This window comes from Lepidochelys kempii, chromosome 5 (genome assembly GCF_965140285.1).
Source record: "Lepidochelys kempii isolate rLepKem1 chromosome 5, rLepKem1.hap1, whole genome shotgun sequence".
Taxonomy (NCBI): Eukaryota; Metazoa; Chordata; order Testudines; family Cheloniidae; genus Lepidochelys; species Lepidochelys kempii.
This window is the reverse complement of record NC_136384.1, coordinates 92,578,718-92,595,390: the sequence shown is the minus strand read 5'-3', so window position 1 is coordinate 92,595,390 and position 16,673 is coordinate 92,578,718. Positions and strand designations below refer to the sequence as shown.

General features: G+C 41.6%; 1 protein-coding gene across 2 annotated transcripts in view; it reads right to left on the bottom strand.

The window, feature by feature from the left end:
- The window catches only part of FRMD3 (FERM domain containing 3), a 222,264-nt gene that overhangs the window by 104,164 nt on the left and 101,427 nt on the right, over window positions 1–16,673 (bottom strand). For both annotated transcript variants that reach the window (XM_073345076.2, XM_073345077.2), the window contains one exon: window positions 11,777–11,819. In XM_073345076.2, the coding sequence (XP_073201177.1) occupies window positions 11,777–11,819 (43 nt within the window). The remainder of the gene's footprint in view (window positions 1–11,776; window positions 11,820–16,673) is intronic.

Genomic DNA, 16,673 nt, shown 5'->3' with positions numbered 1-16,673 from the left:
AGTTTGGTTCATTTAAGATTTTTACTTCATTTGATTTATGCTTTCTTTCACATATAGTGCCATTCTCCCACCAGCACGACTGTTCTGTCCTACAATATATTTTGTATCCTGGTATTACTGTGTTCCATTGATTATTCTCATTCCACCAAGTTTCTGTGATGCTTATTAGATCAATAACCTCATTCAATACAAGTCACTCTAGTTCACCCATCTTATTATTTAGACGTCTAGAATTGGTATATAAGCAGTTTAAAAACTTGTCACTTTTTAGCGGTCTCCCATTACATGATGTAATTGAATAAGACATTTTTCATTTGACTGTTTCTCATCAGATCCTACCTGTATTTTATCTTCCATCCTCTCCTCCTTACTAGGTCATGGAGAATCTCCATTACTAGATCCTCCCCTAAGGGATGCCTCTGTCCAAACCACGTACTCCTCCGCACCTGTCCGCTTTCCCCCAGCTCTTAGTTTTAAAACTGCTCTACAACCTTTTTAATGTTAAGTGCCAGCAATCTGTTTCCATTTTGGTTTAGGTGGAGCCCATCCTTCCTGAATAGGCTCCCCCTTTCTCAAAAATTCCCCCAGTTCCTAATAAATCTAAACCCCTCCTCCGTACACCATCGTCTCATCCATGCATTGAGACCCTGCAGTTCTGCCTGTGTAACTGGCCCTGCACGTGGAACTGGGAGCATCTCAGAGAATGCTACCATGGAGGTCCTGGATTTCAATCTCTTACCTAGCAGCCTAAATTTGGCCTCCAGGACCTCTCTCCTATCCTTCCCTCTGTCATTGGTACCTGCATGTACCATGACCACTGGCTGCTCCCCAGCACTACACGTAAGTCTATCTAGAGGTCTCGAGAGATCCGCAACCTTCGCACCAGGCAGGCAAGTCACCATGTGGTTCTCCCGGTCATCACAAACCCAGCAATCTATGTTTCTAATGATCAAATCACCCATTACTAATACCTGTCTCTTCCTATGGAGTTCCCTCCCCCAGAGAGATATCCTCAGTGCGAGAGGATACCACATCATCATCTAGGAGGAGGGTCCAATCTATGGGATCGTTTCCCTCTGCTCCAGATGGATGTTCTCCTTCCCTGAGACTTTCATCCTCCTCAACAGCACAGAGGCTGTCAGACCAGGGATGGGATTGTTCTACTGTGTCCCGGAAAGTCTCATCTGTGTACTTCTCTGTCTCCCTTAGCTCCTCCAGCTCAGGCACCCTGGTCTCCAAAGCCTGTACTTGGTCTCTGAGGGCCAGGAGCTCCTTGCACCGAATGCACACATATGCCACCTGCCCACAGGGCAGGTAATCATAAATGCTGCATTGGGTGTAATAAACTGGGTCACCCCCACTTTGTTGCTGGACATCTGCGTGCATTCTCTTTTTACTCCTGCAGCTGGTTCCTTTGTTGCTGTTTTTATCAGGTGGTGTTTCTTGGCTTAAGTTTAAAGAAGTTTAAGGAATGTTAAGTGTATGTAGCCCCTCCTCACACTCCCATTGTAAACTCCCTCACAAAACTCCCGTTAGCCGCTCCTGTCCCCTAGCTCCTCTGGTTGCTTAGCGGCGGGCTTTTTAAAGCCCCGGTCTTCCTGAGTAGCCCCGCCCTCTAGTTAAAGGTTGCTGGGTGCTAAAGGGCTTAGGGATCAAAGCCTCGTTAAGAAGCTCTCAGCCTTGCCTAGCAGGCCGCTAGGCTCAGCACCCACACAGTCCCCCAAACAAACAGACCACACAGTATATTTCAGTCCAGCAGCAAGCACACCACAACACAAACACACACAACAGACAACAAACTTACCCCAAGGGTCACATAACCGCTTCTCCTTCACCTGGAGAAGTCCCTCACAAAGCTCCCGTTAGACTTATTCGATATCTGGATACATATATATAGCAGCTTCCCAGACTTATTAACTCATGTGCTAGTTATAATGCCTTGTGAATTGTGAAGTCACTTTCATATCATGTACGGAAGTGATAGGAAACAAACATTTGTTTCCTTCTTTGTTATGGTTGGATTTTTAGGTTTATTTGTTTTTTGTTTGTTTGTATTTTTTTAAGGTGGTGGTTGTTATACTTGTTTTTAGGAGGAATATGTTTTACAAGATTTCATATTTGTATATATGGCTAACCACTACAGAATGTATATTGCACTTTTAAAAATAAAAATAAAAATAAATAAATAGTCAAAAGAAACATTGGGAGGAGTGCAAAAAAAAGAAAAATATGAGTGCAATAAAAGACAAAAAGAAAGAAAGGGAAAAGACACAAGTAGAAGGTGTTAGTGGAGAAGAGAATAAATAAGTAAATGGAGACAAAGCAATGAGTTTGGTTCAACTCACAATGGCACAGAGTTTTCTATCTTTTCTCTGTATATTTCTGTTTCTGCACAATGTACAATACAGTGACTATGCCATGGTCAGTGTTTGAATACTGAAGCTAATTGATCATAGGCCTGACCCAAAGCCAATTGAAGTCTAAAGAAAGACTCACATTGGCTTTGCCTTCTGTGGACTTTGGATCTGGTTCCTTGTTATCAAACACAATGCCAACATCTTTCAAATACAATTGCAATCCAGCAGTAAAACAGAGAAGGGAGTAAACTTCTGGAGGTTTACTGTATACTCATCAGGTGCGCTGTGAGGGGGCAAAGTGGAAGGTCAAGTGAAACCCCTCCCCCCCAGAAATGAAAAGAGCTGCTGTCAGATTCAGAGCTAGCCATGTATGAAATCACCACATAAAGAGCTAGTACATGCTATAGGCTAGTGCAGGGCCCTAACGCATAGTGGGCCTGATCCAAAGACCACTGAAGTCAATGAAAAGACTCCCATGGGTTTCAGTGGGGGCTTTGGTTCAAGCCATTGTTTTTCACACAGGGAAAAACACACCTAAAGAGATAAAGAAAGGTCAAATTCTGGCCCCCATTCTGGCGATGTGCGGCGACATAAAAGAGCCATAACAGCCCCAGGGAGAATTCCCCAGGAGCAAGAACAGCATTGGGCCAGCATTGGGTCTTGGATGAAGAGTAACCATAGGTATAGTGCCTTGTGCTGTGGCTATTTTGGGCTGCAGAGTAGCCCATAGGCAGACGTGGATCATGAATCTAGCCCAAAATCTTCAATATTTTTCCCCTTAGCATGTGACATTTCATGGACATTTTGAAAAGAAAGATGACAACATCACTAACAAGTTCTGTCCTATGATCCTAATTACAGTGTTGTTCAGAACAAATGTGGCCCTGTCATAAAAATAAAGGGAAGGGTAACCACCTTTCTGTATACAGTGCTATAAAATCCCTCCTGGCCAGAGGCAAAACCCTTTCACCTGTAAAGGGTTAAGAAGCTAAGATAACCTCGCTAGCACATGACCAAAATGACCAATGAGGAGACAAGGTACTTTCAAATCTGGAGGGGGGGGGAGAAAACAAAGGGTTTGTCTGTCTGTGGGATGCTTTTACCGGGAACAGATCAGGAATGCAGTCTCAGAACTTCTGTTAGTTAGTAAGTAATCTAGTTAGAAATGTGTTAGATTTCCTTTTGTTTAATGGCTAGTAAAATACTCTGTGCTGGATGGAATGTATATTCCTGTTTTTGTGTCTTTTTGTAACTTAAGGTTTTGCCTAGAGGGATTCTCTATGTTTTGAATCTGATTACCCTGTAAGGTATTTACCATCCTGATTTTACAGAGGTGATTCTTTTATCTTTTCTTTAATTAAAATTCTTCTTTTAAGAACCCGATTGATTTTTCATTGTTCTTAAGATCCAAGGGTTTGGGTCTGTGTTCCCCTGTACAAATTGGTGAGGATTTTTATCAAGCCTTCCCCAGGAAAGGGGGTGTGGAGCTTGGCGGGATATTTTGGGGGAAGACGTCTCCAAGTGGGCTCTTTCCCTGTTCTTTATTTAACATGCTTGGTGGTGGCAGCATACAGTTCAAGGACAAGGCAAAGTTTGTACCTTGGGAAAGTTTTTAACCTAAGCTTGTAAAAATAAGCTTAGGGGGGTCTTTCATGCAGGTCCCCACATCTGTACCCTAGAGTTCAGAGTGGGGAAGGAACCTTGACAGACCCTATCTATCCAAACCCAGGAAAGTGACTACAAGATATCCTATATTTCTTTTGAATTGAAGGTTATTAGGTACAGTACTCTCCTTTCCCCCCCCCACCATTGATAAATGAGGTAGATCAACCAACATGGGGGTGGGGGAACTCATACGAGTTCTTTCCCCCATTTTACTTTTAAAATAATCATAAGCCTAATGGAATCCTAGTAAACAATCTTTTCATCGTAAGTGAACAGCAAGTAAAGTCCTCATTTTGTGCATATTACAGCACTGAAATCAACAGCAAGAAAAAATAATCATCTCTCTCACACATTCCTATACATTTGATGACAGCAGGCATGACCACAAGAACAGCAACGAACACTACTGGTTCAGGGGAAACATGATTATCAAGCTTGCCAGTCACTTTCCTAAAACAAAATTACGTTCAACCAATCACTCAGACATTAAAAGTGGAAACGGTGACAAATAAAACAGAACTTCATTTTCAAAAGAAAATTTCTCCACCAAAAAAACAAACAAAAATAAAACCCCAAGGAGAATATAATTGGGTTTATAATAGCTATAAGGCTTTTCTGTCAGAGAAGTCCTTTATCTGTCAGATAAGAACCAGCTGCTGTAGAAAAAATGCCCTAAGGCTTCGTCATGATTTCCTCCTGTGAGGCTTTGCCATATTGCTTAAATATATTCATAACTATAATTATTTCAAAGGATTGTAGGAAAGAGAATTGCATTGGCTGCAACTTCCTCACAATTAGGTTATTAATTCACCAGTTTATATACTAACAGAACTCGGGAGGTGAAGGAAGTAAATGGAATAAAACCCACTTGAATTATATCCTACATTGAAACGGTCAGCTGCAGTAAATCAAGACAAATTCCATGTGAAGGAACTTTACACATTACATGGCATGTTTCCAGGCAATTAATTGTAATGTTTGTATTGATACCCAGTTGCAGAAAGCAACACTTAATTGTAAGAAGTTCTTAGTTGAAACTAGGCATCAACAATGATTTCTAGACTAATGAGGGCCTTGTGTCCTTTCACTACACACACTGGTGTACGAGTATCTGTCTCATAAATGTTTCAAAGCAAACCCACCTGAACAGCTCTGCTCTTCAAATACAAGGCAAAGAGTTGACTAGACAATTTCAGGAGAATGATATGCCTAAGAAAAACTATACACTCACTTCTTCCGTCACTTTGTTCACAGAGTCATCATCATCAAAAGCAACCCTATTCTGGAGAACAGCTATTTATATCAGAAAAATCTTCTTGAAACAAAAACTCGTGAAAAGCAGGTGTAAAAAATAATCCAGAAACTTCAGATGGATGGGTGGCAAGTAGAGAGGTATGCCAACTGGTAGGATTTCTTAAACAAACTGCCTTTGCATGAGGACAGAGCGACAGGGCTCCATATATATCCCCAATAACACTGTTACTTTCAACCAACAACATGGAAGAGAGGCAGTCACTGAAGTCCAAAAGCAGATGTTTAAGCTATTTCTGTATTTCTGAGAGTGCAAGTATGCAGAAAACTTTCTGCCTACCTCAGTGATGTTCCATGTTGCCTGGGCAGTGTTAACCTTAAAAGTTATCAGGCTTTTAAAAAAAAAAATCTAGTATCTAAATATTTTCTATTGTTCATCAGCTCTGCAGAAAAATCTCTGGAGAGCCCTGAGGATATGCCACTATTCTGCTTCCCCTCTTGGCAAGTACATCAAATGTTTATGCAATCCACTTCCTGAACACCTGTAAGTGAGCCTGAGAGGATGCTAGTCTGTATGTGGTGGGGATTTTTGGTTTTTGTTTTGGGGGAGGGGGAGAGAGGGATACCAAATGCACCATAAATTCCATATCACAGGTTCTTCCTCAATTACTGTACAACACAGGTAGGAAGAGAGCACAGCCTGTTGACAAACCTAATGATTCAAAGTATTTTAACAAGACTTTGTTAAAGGGAAGGGATCATATGGGAAGGAATATAGGATTTAACAAAACTACTTAAACAGGGATTCATGCAAACCCTTTCTACCCACTTTGCTTTGCATGGAGTCACATATAGTGAATTTTTCTCTCAGTGTCTGTTTCTAATAGGCTGCAGAAAAGTCAGAACCAAACTCAATTAAAATCAAGTTTCAGACAGTTTTTAAAACTCAGAACACTTAGGGTATGTCTACACTTTATTTAGACACCCATAGCTGGCCCATGCCAGCTGACTTGGGTTCATGGGGCTCAGGCTAAGGGGCTGTTTAATTGTGGCGTACATGTTTGGGCTCAGGCTGCAGCCCGAGCTCGTGGACCCCCAACCCTGCAGGGTCATAGAGCCCAGGCTCCAGCCTGAGCCCAAACATCTACACTGCAATTAAACAGCCCCTTCCAGCCCAAGCCCCATTCGGGTGGCATAGGCCAGCTGCGGGGTTTAATTGCAATGTAAATGTACCCTTAGACCAGTGGTTCCCAAACTGGGGTTCGTGAACCCCTCTTGGTTCATGAAATGTTACAGGGGGTTCTCAGGAAAAAATTCCCTAATGGCAGACAGTTGTCCATAGGGACCCTGGGCAGCATGGTGCCAGGAGCCTGGAGCCCCTGGACTTCCAAGAGCTAAGCAGATCAAAGCAAGCATATCTATCACACTGACGAGCTTTAAACTTCAAGACTCCTTATAAGAAATGGAAAGGGAGGTGGATATTTTTTGCTGTTTTTAAAATTAAATAGGAAGCTAGTATTGTTTTTAAAATTATTATGAAGAACAAGTTTAAGCTTTGTTGTAACGCGTGGTGTTTGCTCAAGACTTGAATGCTTGTGCAGGAGGAACTCTGAGTTGGCTTCTTAAATACCTTCACGCTGTTTCACATCTGATAATCCTTGATGAAACACAGGAGCCTCGTCTTAGAACAGGATTATTCAAAGTGATACAAGCTATGAAAGTGAGATCTTGGAAGAGTGTTGCTGTTTTCATAATGCAGTAAAAATACTGTAATGATAAATAATAATTAATAATAGTGTGTAATAAGCATGGCATCAAAACAAATTTTGTATTTCCAAGATCACTGCTTTTATAATTTATACTCGGGTAAAGGAGAAAATCCCTGGAAATATTCATTTTTAGGATGGGGTTCACAAGACTTGACATTTTAGTGAAAGGGATTCACTGGTTGTTAAAGTTTGGGAACCACTGCCTTAGACAAACCTGGCCTTTGGTTTAGGTTTCACTGCAACAATGAAAGTCAGGTGAGCTTTGCTTGATTTAATATTTTGTTATGAAGTTCTGAACAGGTCTAATTTCTGCATCTCTCTTCATTCTGGACTACCTAACTTCACCTCTTCTCGGGAGCATCAGGTGCGGATGTTCGGAGGACGCTGCTGCCTGAACCCTTTTGGCTAGCATAGCAAACAAATTACACTACTCCCAGATAGCAATGTCATTAGGAGTGGAGGTGGTGAGAGATTAACAAATTGCAATGGCCTCGTGCCAAGAATATCATCCCAGCTCATCCTAGGAGCCAGGCTGCTGAAGCTTATACGAACTCTGATTTTGTGCATCGTAGAGCAATGTGTTACCAATCAAGCCACAGAACTGATCTTCACAGATTTTATTCCTTTTATCATATCATTTCCTTCCATAACAATTATAAAGGCCAGTCGGGAACTAGACCCCATTGGACTGAATGTTTCTCCCCAATGAGCCAAGTTTACAGAATGGCTACAGTACGTAGTATACACACAATTTACTTTTTTTAAAAAAAGGGGTGGACAAATTGCACCCTTGAATACACTCAGCACTGCTGTTGAGGGAACCATTCTGGCATAACCAAGGGCAGAATTTGCCTCAAGAATCTTGAGGGTGATGGAGGGAGAAGGAAACTTTATAGATCAACATTTTGGGAGGAGAGAGGAGGGAGTGTTGCTTTGTCTTTATGACTCTTAATATAGCAAATTCACCCCAAGGACAGATGTGTACAGAAGAGAAAAAAATGTAATTCCTAGTTCTACAAAGACATCTACCCTACTTACCAAAAGGGCACCTTTGTGAATTTTCTAATAATACATTAGTGCAAGTTGATCCCACTGACAAGAAGTCTGAAGTGTGCAGGACAAATCTATTGATTGCTAGCCCTGGACAGATTTTTGACCAGTAAAAAGTGAAACTGGCAGTAGTTCAACAAATGGGAGACCCTTGAGAGCCTAATACAGTATGTTTCCTTTCACAGGCAGAACTAAGGGCAGTAAAAATGGCCAGGGGGTATACTTAGAACTTGTGCACCAAATGTTCTGATGCACTGAACTTACTAATGAAGGTAGAAAACTAAAAGTAAAGTGCTCGGAGAAAGACTGGATGCTGTGGCAGCACTCATACTGTGCTGTCCCAAAGCAGGCTAATGTATTACTACATGACAAAATAGAGCAGAGATTCCTCTCCACTTCCAGGTATTCTTACTAAATATAAACAACACTCTTACCATAGTTAAAGAGGAGGAAATTGCAGAGCATCATATATAAAAAAATCAATATAACTTATCCAGTGTACCTTAAAACTTTCTTACAAGAATTATTATGACCTATTGAATGTATGGCTGCTGAAATACGATAGCTTTGTAACATGACTAAATATAGGGATTATGTTTGAATTGTTTTATGTATTATTCAACACCAAGAAATCTAGTCCCTGATAAAATATGCATAAGAAAACTATTCCCATCCATTCCTGTCTGCTCGTCAATGCTGCACTCTCTGTGAATACAATATATAGAAAGCTTGGTACTGTGCTGGAGGAAAATTAAATCTCCGCATATGCCAGCTGAGATCAAGTAAACAGTCTGGTTACAGACACAAATGGGTTTTTTCCATGCTTTTCTCTACTTTTGCTCTATCTAACCAAGAGCTTCGTAATCCTGTCTAAATCTCACTGGTCAATTACGTTTAGAACATTTTAAATCATTAGTAGTAAGAACAGCCTATTTTTGCACCGTAAGGGAACCAATGTCCCCCATGACAGCGTATCACTGTTTTCTGAATTCTCTGCATTATGCTTACTATTATTCCTAACCTTTTACATAAAGTCCCTATCTAATACACTCCATGTAAAATACTCTCTACCATCCCTCTCCTACCCCTTCTCCAGTCCCCCACACAGAAGTTTTTAACTGAAGGCTGAACTATTTGGTCTGTTTACCAATCACTTCCTCGTTCTTGTTTTCATACTCCTCATCCTCTACTGATCTCAGGTTTTCCTTTGGCCCACCTGGAATCATGATTTTATTTTTTAATGTATTTATTTATTAGTGAATACTCTTAAGTTATAAAAACGGCTTTTGAATCTGAACCTCTGAGATATATTAGATATTTTTGCTTTTTGCTGGATAAAATGAACATTCATTTTGGGTATTTTTTAAAAGTGCCTATTAGTTATCATTGGTACGATGACTTAGGTGTGTATGGCCTTTGACAAATAAACTTGCAGGTCCCTGCTGTGAGAACAGAGCAATTTTGAGTGATCCATTCCCTGTCGTCCAGCCCCAACTTCTGGCAGCTGGAGGTTCTTGAAGGATGCTCTATCTTCCAATCAATACATTTGTTTACGAATTACCCTTTTTTTTTTTTTGCATAGTAGATAAAAGCAAACATTAAATTTCACCTCTTCAGTCTCACCACATTTTAAAATAATGAAATGGCCTCATATATAAGTAATGTGAACTCTGCCACCCAGTGGAATCAAACTCTATACTGAAGCATTCATGTTTTTTTCAAAAAGATTATGCCATAAAAAAGATTATGTGGGCAAAATTCTCCCTCCAGTCATAAATAAAGCAGGTTGACAACACTCTTTAGTAAATCAAGCAGCAGACCCCAATGACTGATTTCAAGTCTCCATAGACTATGAAGCAAACACTCTCCTAGGCTCCTGGAAGGAAATCATTGACAATCAAAGTAGTTTTGCTTCTGAACAAGACTTTGTTATTGGTCCATTTATGAAAAAATAATCCAGGCCATAACATTTCCAAAGCAACTTGGCTGACCTGACCGCTTAGGAGCGGGCAAGATTTTGGAAAACAGGAACCTCAGACAAATGTGAAAAGATTTAGTCTAACTTTTTAGAAATCTTTGATTAATTCCTAGTGAATAGAAACCAAAACGTCCAGTTAAATATGAGTGAGCAGTGTAACGCCATTGCAAAAAAAAGCAAGCATCATTCTGGGATGTATTATCGCCAGGATTGTTGTAAGCAAGACATGAGAAGTAAGTTTTCTGCTCTACTCTGCACAGATTAGGCTTCTATCTGGAGTACTGTGTCCAATTCTGGGCGCCATATTTCAGGCAAGATATGGACAAATTGGAGAAAGTCCAGAGAAGAGCAACAAAAATGATTAAAAGTCTAGAAAACATGATCTATGAGAGAAGATTGAAAAAATTGGGTTTGTTTTGATTGTAGAAGAGAAGATTGAGAGGGGACAGAATAGTTTTCAAGTACATAAAAGGTTGTTATGAGGAAGAGGGAGAAAAAATATTCTCCTTAACCTCTGAGGGTAGGACAAGAAGCAATAGGCTTAAATTGCAGCAAGGGAGGTTTAGATTGGACATTAGGAAGAACTTCCTGTCAGGGTGGTTAAGCACTGGAATAAATTGCCTAGGAAGGTTGCGGAATTTCCATCATTGGAGATTTTAAAGAACAGGCTAGACAAACACCTGTCAGGAATGGTCTAGATAATAGTTAGTCCTGCCACAATTGCAGGGGACTGGACTAGATGACCTCTCAAGGCCCCTTCCAGTCCTACGATTCTATGTCACTCTCCTTTTCTCTCCCACCTCACTCCTTCTCTCTCCCTTCTGGGGTGGGGAAGGAAGGGGGGACAGGGGAGGGGAGGGAGAAAAATAAAAAAATAAAAATTTAAAATAAGACTACCCTTAAATTAATTGATAGCCAAATGTCATGTGTTGTAATTTTCTGCTTGACTGTTCCTGGTATTTAGCAGCCCACTGAAACGATCTAGCATTTGAGATTAGTGGACTGAACCGATGGTACAGGGCTGTGTCTACACATAAAACACTAAAGCAGTACAGATGCAGCAATGCAGCTGCACCGCTGTAGAATTTCGGTGTAGACACTTACTTACAGCAATGGGAGGGAGTACTCCCGTCACTGCAGGTAATCCACCTCCCCGAGAGGTGGTAGCTAGGTCGATGGAATAATTCTTTTGCTGACCTAGTGATGTTTACACAAGGGGTTAGTTCAATTTTAACTAAGTCTCTTGTGGGGAGGAGGTGGATTTTTCATATCCGAGAGACATCCTATGCTTACGTAACTTTTCAGGGTGAACCAGCCTTCACACTCTGCATTGCCACAAGGCAGAAGACTCCAGTTTGATTGCCACTGTGTCTTGTTTCTATAGTCTGAAAAGGACTGGGTGCACAACAGAGCCAGAGCACTCAGTTCTTTTCATGAGGGAAGGATGCACTGAATCACTCCAGAGATGTTGCCAGGCATCTGGTTTTAGTCTTAACCCAGAAAGTCTGTAGTCATAATGAAGGGCCTTGATGGTAAGTGCTGTACAATATCAGAAGTAGTGAGGAGAGTATAGAGTTCACAGGGCTTCAGCAAGAGCACCAGGAAACAAACAAAACACACTGTATATGACTGCAGAGAAACACAACACAACTCATGGGCATTTCAAAACAGGGTACCAAGACATAAAGTGGGCTGTTAGCACTTACATTTCATTTGCTTGGAGATGGACTTGTTGGGCTCAAGCCAGTGCTGAAAAGGAAAAGCAGAGGTCAGCAGTTAACGTGATGTACAGTACAGCACATACTTAAAATTAAGAGGCTGTGATAAATTGACACACAATATTTTCATTTTCCAGTAAAAGCTAGTTTATAGGGGGCACCTCAAAGGTAGAAAAAACAACTCCATTGTGTTACAGTATAACCATAGTATATAGAGAGAGTACGGCACAATTATATACACAAATGGTGTTCTAATAATAGAGTAAGAATTGCTATTTATTGTCTCTATTTGGCATGATACAAGCAGCATTCCAAAGAGATCCATTCAAGCAAAATAGCGCCACTGATCAGTCCCCAGCAGTGATTTAGACCTTATTTTTTTCCTCCTCTATTCCAAAGGAGATGTTCATGTTTGTGAAATAAGGAGAGAGACCATTCAGAATCTAAAACCTATATTTGCTAATCCCATTAATGAACTGGATACGTAGTATAGTCTTTACAGCTGCTGCATATACTAAATTTTACAATCTCAACCCATATCAGCATAAAAGTTCCTATCCTTTTCCAGCAAGAACTGGAAACCTGATCAAAAACAAAAATGGGAAAGGACAAAGAATACAATTGAATGGTGTCGCTATTAGGATCATACAATGCACAATGGGTGATTATGGACATGTTTTGGTCTCTTCACAGCCCACGGGGGACAGGGTAATAATAGCTAACTTTAGTAAATTATTGTCTTCTTTGGAAGAACAAACAGTATGAGGTTGGGAGAGATTTTCAGTCCTGCAAGATGGACTCATACCTATACAAATATCTTGGACTCGGATCTCAGCAGTAGATGGACCAGGGCACTTAACTAGTAATTGCAACAACATTGAGCTGAGCCACTGAGGCAGCTGTTTTAACCGATGTATGGATGGGTTGATACTCATTTGTCACTTTTGAAGCAGCCTTTCCACTGAGATTTTTCATGTACGTGAAAAATCTCCACATTAAAATGAGATTTGTTCTGCAGCAACAGTTGGTCAGCAAGTGCACTGTTCAACTTCACAAAGCATGATCAACCCTGTGGGGCCTCGTACATGCTAGCTCAAAATCAACCTTTAAAAGTTGTATAGGGGCGCTAAGCAATGTAAAAAAATACCAAGAGAAAGGGGCTTTTTCACTGCCTACAATGTCTGTAGTATTGTCTGTCATAGCTATTGTAATGGTACCAACATGCAGAACAAGCTCAAGGTAATTTACAGTACTTGTTAATGGGGTGGTACGGTAATTTAATTTAGAAACAAACTGGTGACTGCCTGAAGAAACAGCTAAATTCAGCTGTAATTAGTGGTGCAGTGGGTTGCTTATGTACAATTGAGAATGAAAGACAAATGCCTCTAAAAAACACATTTCTGAATGTGTGCAACTCACAATTTAGGGCTGTTAAGCATCAGTATTAATGGCAGTATTCTGGGTGGCAAGCACTGCTCCATAGTTATGTTAAGCTGATTTTAAAGCCCATCCCTAACTGCCTCAAAAAGAAACCCATTCCTCCTCCCTGACATATCCCACACCACATTTCATCCTAGGGCAGAGAAAGTTGGAGAAAAAAATTAAGACTGGAATAAATTTAAAAACCAGAAAAGCAGTTTTTAACTAGGGTGTTTAAAAAGAATGACCGTCACAAACTTACTGGAAAATGTACTAGCACTTATTTAATCCCCCCCCCCCCGCCAAATCTACAAAACAGCTTGGATTACACGCGATAAAATGTTGTTCACCTTGCACTGGAATAATGCATTTTAGAGAATTTCTTGGTGGGAAGTAGGCGATTATTGAGGAAACTACAGATATATATTCTAAAGAGTTTGCAGTAGGATCTACATAACCCATGCTAAGTGAGTAGGGAAGGGATTAACAAGGAGCTCATTAGAGTAGGGATATAAGGAATCATAGAATAGCAGGGTTGGAAGGGACCTCAGGAGGTCATCTAGTCCAACCCCCTGCTCAAAGCAGGACCAATTCCCAGTTAAATCATCCCAGCCAGGGCTTTGTCCAGCCTGACCTTAAAAACCTCTAAGGAAGGAGATTCTACCACCTCCCTAGGTAACGCATTCCAGTGTTTCACCACCCTCCTAGTGAAAAAGCTTTTCCTAATATCCAATCTAAACCTCCCCCACTGCAACTTGAGACCATTACTCCTTGTCCTGTCCTCTTCTACCACTGAGAATAGTCTAGAACCATCCTCTCTGGAATCACCTCTCAGGTAGTTGAAAGCAGCTATCAAATCCCCCCTCATTCTTCTCTTCTGCAGACTAAACAATCCCAGTTCCCTCAGCCTCTCCTCATAAGTCATGTGTTCCAGACCCCTAATCATTTTTGTTGCCCTTCGCTGGACTCTCTCCAATTTATCCACATCCTTCTTGTAGTGTGGGGCCCAAAACTGGACACAGTACTCCAGATGAGGCCTCACCAATGTCGAATAGAGGGGGACGATCACGTCCCTTGATCTGCTCGCTATGCCCCTACTTATGCATCCCAAAATGCCATTGGCCTTCTTGGCAACAAGGGTACACTGCTGACTCATATCCAGCTTCTCGTCCACTGTCACCCCTAGGTCCTTTTCCGCAGAACTGCTGCCTAGCCATTCGGTCCCTAGTCTGTAGCTGTGCATTGGGTTCTTCCGTCCTAAGTGCAGGACCCTGCACTTATCCTCATCGAACCCCATCAGATTTCTTTTGGCCCAATCCTCCAATTTGTCTAGGTCCCTCTGTATCCTATCCCTGCCCTCTAGCGTATCTACCACTCCTCCCAGTTTAGTATCATCCGCAAATTTGCTGAGAGTGCAATCCACACCATCCTCCAGATCATTTATGAAGATATTGAACAAAACCGGCCTCAGGACCGACCCCTGGGGCACTCCACTTGACACCGGCTGCCAACTAGACATGGAGCCATTGAGCACTACCCGTTGAGCCCGACAATCTAGCCAGCTTTCTACCCACCTTATAGTGCATTCATCCAGCCCATATTACTTTAACTGGCTGACAAGAATACTGTGGGAGACCGTGTCAAAAGCTTTGCTAAAGTCAAGAAACAATACATCCACTGCTTTCCCTTCATCCACAGAACCAGTAATCTCATCATAGAAGGCGATTAGATTGGTCAGGCATGACCTTCCCTTGGTGAATCCATGCTGACTGGAGGAACTTGCACTCTCTCCCATCTCCACTCAGGCAGGGTCAGGAAGCTCCTGGGCCCAGATTCAGGCAGGAAGGAGACACTTGGAAAGTGACGACCCTGCTGACTTGGTATGCAGGAGAATTTGAGAGTTAAGAAATGTTCCTTTTATCCCTGACTGAAGCAAGCTGTTTTTGTTTGCCATTTTCTTTTTAAAAGGCCAGGCTGAAGTAAGTGTCTCTGCTGTTTCCCATACACTATGCCAGGACTGAAAAACACCGTACATAGCTGCGTGTGCCTTAAAATGCTAGGATGCAGATTTATTTCATGTGTCACAAACACCAAAAGAAAAAAATTGTTTTGCTCAGAGTTGAATTTCAGTTAAACATTGCAGCTTCTATTATTTACCAAGCAAAATTCAGGCTAATTCATCAGATTAGATTTTTTGCTTCAAGGTTAAAGAGGGATCAAAACAGTGCTTAAAAGATCAAATTTCTGTGATGACCTTCCATCAGTGGGGATCAGGGGAATTTAAGGATAGCTTGTTTGAGTACACACGCAGAAGAAGCATTCAGCTGGGTATTTGAGACATCTGAGCAGTTACATCAGCTTTTTCCTGTAATGTATTGGTGGAGATTGTCAAAGACACAGACAACTTAACTGTTGTTTGTGCCTTTGAAAGTCTCCACCATTGTACATTTTTTTAATGTTCTATGTAGAGTTTTGAAAGATTCTCTCTTAATATCTCTCTTCTACCTTTGCAGAAATAGATATTAACCTAGACTACACCTCACAGAGTATTAATGTTATATTTAGTCTCAGACTATGAAATAGCGTTTATATTTAGGACCAAATTAAGGCTTCTACATGTGAGGAAGGGGAGATGTATTTCTCAGCAAAGGGTCCCTGCAGACTACAGCTGTTTGGGAATTCTCACAATGGTTTTTGCTACAGAAAGTCTTTATGCAAAATCAAAATCTTCTTTGGGAAATCTGCAAATTGTACTGACATTTTTCAAATTTCTCCTGGAAAACTGAAACAAAATGTTTTATTTAAAATGTGTGTGGGGGGGGGTAAGCCAAATTAAACAATGTTTTCAGGTCAGTTTGACATTAAACTCTGCTCACCTGTGTTGCTGCACTCCCTCATGAAAGACAGTTTGGGTGTCTCATGTCCCTATTTTTCTCTATGGACTGGACTCCCTGGCTGGACTGCATCTCCTTTGTTACACTGTGGTCTCCCCTCTGGCTGACCCACCATGATGCAACATGGGTAAGGTTAAGATTTTTTATCACGGGTATTTTTAGTAAAAGTCACCGACAGATCATGGGCATTAAACAAAAATTCACAGAAACCCATGACCTGTCCCTGACTTTTACTAAAAATACCTGGGGTGGGGTGGGGACACAACACGGGACGACTAACAATTGGACCCCTGCCACAGGCTGACCACCAGCCACTGCTCCAGTCCCGCCGCTCCTTCTGCAGCGTTGACTCAGACCGGCCGCTGCTCCAGCCCCAGCCCCAGCTGCTGCTCCTGCAGCGGGGGCTAACCACCAGCCCAACCAGCTACTGTTCTGGCCCCAGGCCACTACTCCAACCCCCACCACTGCTCCTGGGTGGGGGCTGACAGCTGCTCCAGCCCCACCATCGTGGCTGGCTAAAGACGAAGAAGTCACGGAGGGTCTGTTGAAATCATGGAATCCGTGACAGAATC